Genomic DNA, 9131 nt, shown 5'->3' on the forward strand with positions numbered 1-9131 from the left:
TAGATAAAGGCCCCAGCTATGGCGCAACTGGCTGGGGCACCTGCACCGTACGCCGGTGACCCGGGTTCGATTCCCGCCCCGTGGTCCTTTCCGGATCCCACCCCTGATCTCTCTCTCCCACTCACTTCCTGTCACTCTCCACTGTCCTGTCATTAAAGACATAAAAATCCCAAAAAATAAACTAAAAAAAAAAAGAGAGATAAAAACAGAGCTAGATAGATAGAGATAGAAAGAGAGCTAGACAGATAAAGAGCTAGACAGATAAAGAGCTAGATGGAAAGAGAGATAGATAAAGAGCTAGATAGATAAAGAGCTAGATGGAAAGAGAGATAGATAAAGAGCTAGATAGATAAAGAGCTAGATAGATAAAGAGCTAGATAGAAAGAGAGCTAGACAGATAAAGAGCTAGATAGATAAAGAGCTAGATAGAAAGAGAGCTAGACAGATAAAGAGCTAGATAGATAAAGAGCTAGATAGATAAAGAGCTAGATGGAAAGAGAGCTAGATAGATAAAGAGCTAGATAGATAGAGAGACAGAAGTGAGGAGGTGAATTGCGAGCGCCTGAGCAAGAAGCTGCATTATGATGTGACCACCCCACTGCTCTCCCCACACATACATCCATCCACACTAGCATTGCTGATGAGATGGTGTGTGTGTGTGTGTGTGTGTGTGTGTGTGTGTGTGTTATCGGGGCTGATAATATCACACTCTTCTTCACTCTTCCAACACACACTCTTCTTCACTCTTCCAACACACACTCATCCTCACTCTTACAACACACACTCTTCCTCACTCTCACAACACAGACTCTCACAACACACACTCTTCCAACACACACTCTTCTTCACTCTTCCAACACACACTCTTCCAACACACACTCTTCCTCACTCTTACAACACACTCTTCCTCACTCTCACAACACACACTCTTCCAACACACACTCTTCCACACTCTTCCTCACTCTCACAACACACACTCTCACAATACACACTCTTCCTCACTCTTCCAACACACACTCTTCCAAAACACACTCTTCCTCACTCTTCCAAAACACACTCTTCCTCACTCTTCCAAAACACACTCTTCCTCACTCTTCCAACGAACACTCTTCCTCACTCTTCCAACACACACTCTTCCAACACACACTCTCACAACACACACTCTTCCAACACACACTCTCACAACACACACTCTTCCAACACACACTCTTGAAACTGCATGATGAATGTGCAATCTAACCAACTGAGCCCAAATAACCCCACGCTTGACTAACACACATCAGGAGGCTCTGCCTTCACACTAGCTCTGATCTGATCTGGATCTCTGCCTTCACACTAGCGCTGATCTGATCTGGATCTCTGCCTTCACACTAGCGCTGATCTGATCTGGATCTCTGACTTCACACTAGCTCTGATCTGGATCTCTGACTTCACACTAGCTCTGATCTGATCTGGATCTCTGCCTTCACAGTAGCTCTGATCTGATCTGGATCTCTGCCTTCACAATAGCTCTGATCTGGATCTCTGCCTTCACAGTAGCTCTGATCTGGATCTGGATCTCCGCCTCAGACCTCAGTCCCCACCCAGGGTTCAGGAAGAGAAAACATAGATATGTCACATAGATATATAACATAGATATATAACATAGATATATCACATAGACATATCACATAGATATATCACATAGACATATAACATAGATATATCACATAGATATATAACATAGATATATAATGTGATGTATCATACTGTATCTGTGATTGAAAGGATCTGATCTATTCGGAGCTGATTCTCACAGTTCCACAGTCAGTTGCTATCCTAGGAAGAAGTTTGCAAAATGTGTGAAATATGGCACAGTGTGTGTGTGAAATATGGCACAGTGTGTGTGTGTGTGTGAAAGCATATGCATGGGTGAGACAGCCTGCAGAGTGTGTGAAAGTGTGTGTGTGTGTGTGTGTGTGAGAGAGAAAGAGAGAGAGAGAGAGAGAGAGAGAAAGAGAAAGAGACATGTAAGAATGCATTCTGGGTGTGTTAAACGTCCCACACTGTGTGTTTTAGTACCTGTTTATTGATGCTGTGCTGTAGTTGTAGTGTATCTGTGTGTGTGTGTGTGTGTGTGTTTTATGTTTTATTACCTGTTTATTGACACTGTGCTGTAGTGGTGGTGGTGTATGTGTGTGTGTATGTGTGTGTGTGTGTGTGTGCGTGTTTGTTTTAGTATCTGTTTATTGACGCTGTGCTGTAGTGGTGGTGGTGTGTATGTGTGTGTGCGTGCGTGTGTGTGTGTGTGTGCGCGTGTTTTAGTACCTGTTTATTGACGCTGTGCTGTAGTGGTGTGTGTGTGTGTGTGTGTGTATGTGTGTGTGTGTGTGTCTGTGTGCGTGTGTGTGTGTGTCTGTGTGTGTGTGTGTGTGTGTGTGTGTGTGTGTGTATGTTTTAGTACCTGCTTATTGACGCTGTGCTGTAGTGGTGGTGTGTGTGTGTGCGCGCGTGTGTTTTAGTACCTGCTTATTGACACTGTGCTGTAGTGGTGGTGTGTGTGTGTGTGCGCGTGTGTATTTTAGTACCTGCTTATTGACGCTGTGCTGTAGTGGTGGTGTGTGTGTGTGTGTGTGTGTGTGTGTGTGTGTGTGTGTGTGTGTGTGTGCGCGCGTGTGTGTTTTAGTACCTGCCAATTGACGCTGTGCTGTAGTGGTGGTGTGTGTGTGTGTGTGTGTGTGTGTGTGTGTGTGTGTGTGTGTGTGCGCGTGTGTGTGCGCGCGTGTGTTTTAGTACCTGTGTATTGACGCTGTGCTGTAGTGGTGGTGTGTGTGTGTGTGTGCGCGTGTGTTTTAGCACCTGCTTATTGACGCTTTGCTGTAGTGGTGGTGTGTGTGTGTTTTAGTACCTGTGTATTGACGCTGTGCTGTAGTGGTGGTGTGTGTGTGTGTGTGTGCGCGCGCGTGTGTTTTAGCACCTGCTTATTGACGCTGTGCTGTAGTGGTGGTGGTGTGTGTGTGTCTGTGTGTGTCTGTGTGTGTATGTGTGTGTGTGCGCGCGCATGTGTTTTAGCACCTGTGTATTAGCACCTGTGTATTGACGCTGTGCTCGATGCGGAGGAGCTCGCTCATGTACTCGGGTCCTCTGAGCCACTGGAGTGCGTGGCAGGCTTCCTCGCGGCGGCCGTGAGTGATCAGGAAGCGCGGGGAGTTCGGCATGAAGCACAGCAGAAACACCATCACAATCACCGGAACTTCCCCAGCAACCGCCAGCCATCGCCATGGCAACACCAGACCTTCACCGCAATAATAATAATAATAATAATAACAATATAATATAATAATACTACTACTAATAATATAATTTTAGATGGGAATAAATAGATTATAATAATACTACTAATAATAATATAATTTTAGATGTGAAAATAGATAATAATACTACTACTACTAATAATATAATTTTAGATATGAATAAATAGATTATAATAATACTACTACTAATAATATCATTTAGATATGAATAAATAGATAATAATAATAGCTTTTAAGCAGAGTGGGGGCAGCTAGCTGTGGGGAGATACCTAGAGCGTAGAGTGGGGGCAGCTAGCTGTGGGGAGATACCTAGAGCGTAGAGTGGGGGCAGCTAGAGGAGGTACCTAGAGCGTAGAGAGCCAGCGATCCAAACACTGCAGTCAGTTGGGGACAGGATCCCAACGTGCCTCGGACTTTGGGGTGTGAGATCTCTGAGACATACACCTGATACACACACACACACACACACACACACAGAGAGAGAGAGAGTTCACACACACACACACACACACACAGAGAGAGAGAGAGGGAGTTCACACACACACACACACACACACACACACACACACATACACAGAGAGAGGGAGAGAGTTCACACACACACACACACACACACACACACAGAGAGAGAGGGAGAGTTCACACACACACACACACACACATACACAGAGAGAGAGAGAGAGAGAGTTCACACACACACACACACACACACACAGAGAGAGAGAGAGAGAGAGAGAGAGAGAAAGTTCACACACAGACACACACACACACACACACACACAGAGAAACGAAGAGAGAGAGAGTTCACACACACACACACACACACAATCAGTATAGCATCATGCAGTGGATCATCTGTGTGGTCACAAGTGTGCTTCACCGTCCCCCGGCTGACCTACAGGTATTGATGCCGCGGTCATGCCACACACACACACACACATACACACATACTGTACACACACACACACACACACACACCGCCCCCGGCTGACCTACAGGTATTGATGAAGCTCTCATGCCACACACACACACACACACACACATACACACACCGCCCCCGGCTGACCTACAGGTATTGATGAAGCGCTCATGCCACACACACACACACACACACACATAGAGTACACACATACACACACACACACACCGCCCCCGGCCGACCTACAGGTATTGATGAAGCGCTCATGCCACCTGCGATGCCCGTCAGGAACCTGCCCAGGAGAAGCATCCACACGTTCTGCGCTGCCGCCATCACCAGGTAGCCCACGGCCGAGGGCACGGCCGCCATCATGATGCTGGCTTTGCGGCCGACCCGGTCATTCAGCAGCATGGCCGCCAGGCCCCCCGCCGCTGCCCCCAGGGTGAAGATGGACTGCCGGAGAACAGGCAGGAACGGAGATACAATATTACAATATATTAACGATTACAATATATTAACGATTACAATGTATTAACGATTACAATGTATTAACGATTAAAATATATTAAAGTTTACAGTAGATTAACCATTACAATATATTAACGATTACAATGTATTAACGATTACAATATATGAACGATTACAATATATTAACGATTACAATGTATTAACCATTACAATATATTAACCATTACAATATATTAACGATGACAATTTATTAACAATTACAATATATTAACGATTACAATTTATAAATGATTACAATATATTAACGATTACAATTTAGAAACGCTCTTTTGTGCATTGCTGTGAACATGGAGTGCAGGAGAGCAGGCAGGACTGGAGATAGTGAGAAGAACCTCTGATGGCGTGTGTGTGTGTGTGTGTGTGTGTGAGTGTGTGAGTGTGTGTGTGTGTGCGGGTGCGTGCGTGCGAGTGCGTGCGTGCGTGCGTGCTTGTGTGTGCGCGCGTGTGTGTGGCAGGCAGGCAGTACTGGGGGTGTGAGAAGAACCTCTGATGGGCTTTCAACTCCAGTCCACCTCTGCTTTCAGTTCCTTTAAAAATCTTTATTACTAAACAATCTATAGATAATGAAAATAAATCTCAATGAGGTGGATCAGAAACTGAAAGACAATCACATGACAATAAATTGCACAACTTACTTTCACTTCTTTAGGAGGAACACCAGCAGTCAGACAATATTAACCAAAGTGAAACCAAACCACACCCTGGACACACAATATTAATGTAGCATCCCTGGCTGCTTAATTCACACACACTAACTGCACACACACACACTGTAGTGTTAAACACTCTTTGACACTATTACACAATATTAATTTAGCATCCCTGGCTGCTTAATTATAACACACACTAACTGCACACACACACACCACACACTGTAGTGTTAAACACACTAACTGAACACACACACTGTAGTGTTAAACACTCTTGGACACTCTTACACAATATTAATTTAGCATCCCTGGCTGCTTAATTCACACACACTAACTGCACATACACACACACACACACACTGTAGTGTTAAACACACTAACTGAACATACACACACTGTAGTGTTAAACACTCTTGGACACTCTTACACAATATTAATTTAGCATCCCTGGCTGCTTAATTCTGACCCCGCAGATATGACATTATCAGAGAGACCAATGAATCACCAGAGAAATCTTTGTCCTCCTGATTAAATATTCTTTAGCTAGACACATTCCAAAAGAAACCTGGGGCACCCCTGGGTGCTCAATTCTGTGTGTGTGTGTGTGCAGTGTGTTTAACACTACAGTGTGTGTGTGTGCAGTTAGTGTGTCCAAAAGAAACCTGGGGCACTCCTGGGTGCGTGATTCTCACCCCAAACCAGGAGATCTCCTGAGTGTCCATCCTGAGCCGGGGGTCGTCGCCCCTCTGCAGCTGGGGGATGACCGGAGAGGGGTAGACCAGGGAGAAGCCGAAGTTGAGGTTCCCCAGGACGGCAGAGAACGCAGCCAGGTAGAGCCGCGCATTACTGAAGGAACAGAGACAGTGTGTGTGTGCAGTGTGTTTAATAATACAGTGTGTGTGTGTAGTCAGTGTGTGTGTGCAGTTAGTGTGTTTAACACTACAGTGTGTGTGTGTGCAGTGTGTTTAACACTACAGTGTGTGTGTGTGTGTGTGCAGTGTGTTTAACACTACAGTGTGTGTGTGCAGTCAGTGTGTTTAACACTACAGTGTGTGTGTGTGCGCAGTGTGTTTAACACTACAGTGTGTGTGTGTGCAGTTAGTGTGTTTAACACTACAGTGTGTGTGTGCAGTGTGTTTAACACTACAGTGTGTGTGCAGTGTGTGTAACACTACAGTGTGTGTGTGTGCAGCGTGTTTAACACTACAGTGTGTGTGTTTAACACTACAGTGAGCACTGATTGATAACAGTAAAAACCAGAAGAACCTGAAATACATTCACAAGACCTAACAACAGTAGATTGTCACACAGTGTGTTCGATCAAAACAAAACGTAAAACTGAGAAAAAGAAATCCCCTGAACAAATACAATAAAAGTCATGAATAAGACTAAGATTTGAAACACTCACCCTCTCTGTGATGCGTCCGGTCGAATGAGCGGCTGGTTCTCATCCATGTCTGTCCTCAGTGGTGTGACATGAAACGCTGCTTTCTGTGAATGAACTTGGTGGGTTGGTTGGGCGGTGTACTAAATAGGATGACGCTGAGTACTGTATGCCTGACCTACAGGGCTGGCGCAAAGGCCAAAGCATGTCATGTGACCTGGGAAGTTCACATGATATCACAGAAAAGAGGAAGAGGACTCTGTCTGGAACTTCTCACAATGCGCAATCTGATCCCTTAACACAACGTGTTCACAATGGCACAATTGTGTGGTTTCACATCAGAGTGAAAGTGAAGATAGCTAAAAAAACTTTACGCTAATAAACACTAAGGGTGATGACTTTGAACCCAAGATTGTATTTTATTGATGGGCTAATTATGATAAATTAAACTTTATTTAATTTTACATCGCAAAAGCGATTTCCCGTGATTGGTTACCATTTTTATAGCCTAACACTAACTAGCTGACAAGATTGTCACTAGATTTCAGTGGCTTGGATGCCAAAGAATGCATGAGATAACAACCTGTTATCTTATCTACTTGAATTTATATCCTGAACTTTATTCATTCTAGCTAATTTCAAATTTCAATTTAATTGTACTTATAGAGCACCCAAACATTACACATGTCTCATGGTGCTTAACAGAGTGTTAGACAATCAGAGAAAAGAGAACAGAAGAGAAGAGAAGAGAAGAAGAGAAGAAGGCCCATGAGTAACAGGGGAGGAAAAACTCCCTAGAATTGGAGATAGGAAGAAACCTCGAGCAGATCCAGGACTCAAGGGCCTGACTTATCTGCCTAGGGTCAGATACAGGAGAGTAAGGTCTGTATGCACATGACAAATGCATATGTTAGTCAGGTGTAGAGAATAGGACATGGTGTTTAAAGCCACCTGAGGTTACACGAGAAGGGATGATTACATATCCGGTATGATAATGCATTAATCCTGATTTAGTGTCAGAAAGTTCAAATAGTCCAGCGTAGGAAATGGAATTGTCCAGGGGAATAGGAGTTGTCATAGGGCAAGTGGTGGGTCGGCAGTACGGGCCAGAGTTGTCCGGCAGGTGTTGTCATAGGCAGGTGGTGGGTCGCTAGGCTGTATGGGCCAGGAATCTAGGTAAGGGGGACAGTAATAGGCGATGATAGGGCAGTCGTAGGGATGGGACTTCACATGAGATGAGTGAGAAGAGGGCCAAGCACAAGGATGGCTGATGACTGGTGATGATAAACCTCACATGTGAGGTAAGGGGGGAAGAAAGAGAGATGTAGAGTGGGTTAGTATTACTATAAATCAAAATGGTTAATGTCAATAAGTAATCAGTGGTACTATGCATAATGGGGAAAAAGTAGAGCTGACCTCCAAATTTGTGTCTGAAGTAACCTAATCATTTCAACACTGTACCTCAGTGGCATACATAAATCTACTGCGCACTAAATTAACCTCAATTGCATTGTTTCTGTGGCTCATTCACGTTGTGTACAAGCCGTTTTCTGGCATATTTAGAGGTGCGTAAACAAAATTTCCGAAATTCAGGAGGTGCTTAAACGGCGTTTACATGTGTTTATGCCTCCACTACATCCCTGCTTGTAGCTAATTGACTGCTTGACAGTAGGTTATGTATATTTTTCTGTACAATAAACACATTTGTTCGTTCAACTTAATGCAGCAGAACACTTGGTCGGCCTAGAACTGGAACATTTTGGAGAGGGAATCAACGCCAGATTCACCCATTCTTTGCTGAACTACTCGCGAAGTAGCCTACTCACACAGACTCACACAGTTAGTCGTATGACATGTATCGTTTAAAAGCTTTTTCTTAGCTTTTAAACGATGTTAGTCGCTATAGTTGTGGTAAACGGTTCCCGAGAAAAGTAGCCTAACTTTAATTTAATCATATTACATTCTGCGCCCGTCTCCCTACCCATTCATACACAATTGTAGCCTATAACAGGCCAAATACAAAATAAATGTTACAAATATCGCCTAGATATCTGTAAACATTAAAATCAGAGGATATACATATAGGACAGACCAGGGGCGGAGCTAATGGTTCACTATAGGGGGTGCGACGATCTTTAGTGGGCCCCTATACTGTCGGTGTTTATCCCAACATCATGTTTTTATTTAGTCCACTTCATATTGTGCTTATTAGAGGCTGAGGCATTTTGTTTATTAGTCCATGGGCCAGAGCAGAAGTTGGTATCACCAAAGGTGGCAAAATCTAGCAATGATTTTCGTAATCCTCTATGTCTGAGAGATGTTTTGGTATGATAACCTTTTCTAAGTGGTAGCTTAGT

At 44.1% G+C, this 9131-nt stretch overlaps 1 protein-coding gene across 1 annotated transcript in view; it reads right to left on the reverse strand.

Annotated features, from left to right (window-relative positions):
• The window catches only part of slc2a6 (solute carrier family 2 member 6), an 11864-nt gene extending 4947 nt beyond the window's left edge, over positions 1 to 6917 (reverse strand). Inside the window, exons 1-5 of the mRNA XM_042101745.1 lie at positions 6799 to 6917; positions 6083 to 6236; positions 4459 to 4665; positions 3638 to 3737; positions 3069 to 3274 (exon numbers count right to left, since the gene is read on the reverse strand). Coding sequence (XP_041957679.1) covers positions 3069 to 3274; positions 3638 to 3737; positions 4459 to 4665; positions 6083 to 6236; positions 6799 to 6845 — 714 coding nt within the window. The 5' untranslated portion in view covers positions 6846 to 6917. The remainder of the gene's footprint in view (positions 1 to 3068; positions 3275 to 3637; positions 3738 to 4458; positions 4666 to 6082; positions 6237 to 6798) is intronic.
• Between the last annotated feature and the right edge of the window lie 2214 nt (positions 6918 to 9131).

Source organism: Alosa sapidissima, chromosome 8 (assembly GCF_018492685.1).
Source record: "Alosa sapidissima isolate fAloSap1 chromosome 8, fAloSap1.pri, whole genome shotgun sequence".
Taxonomy (NCBI): domain Eukaryota; kingdom Metazoa; phylum Chordata; class Actinopteri; order Clupeiformes; family Clupeidae; genus Alosa; species Alosa sapidissima.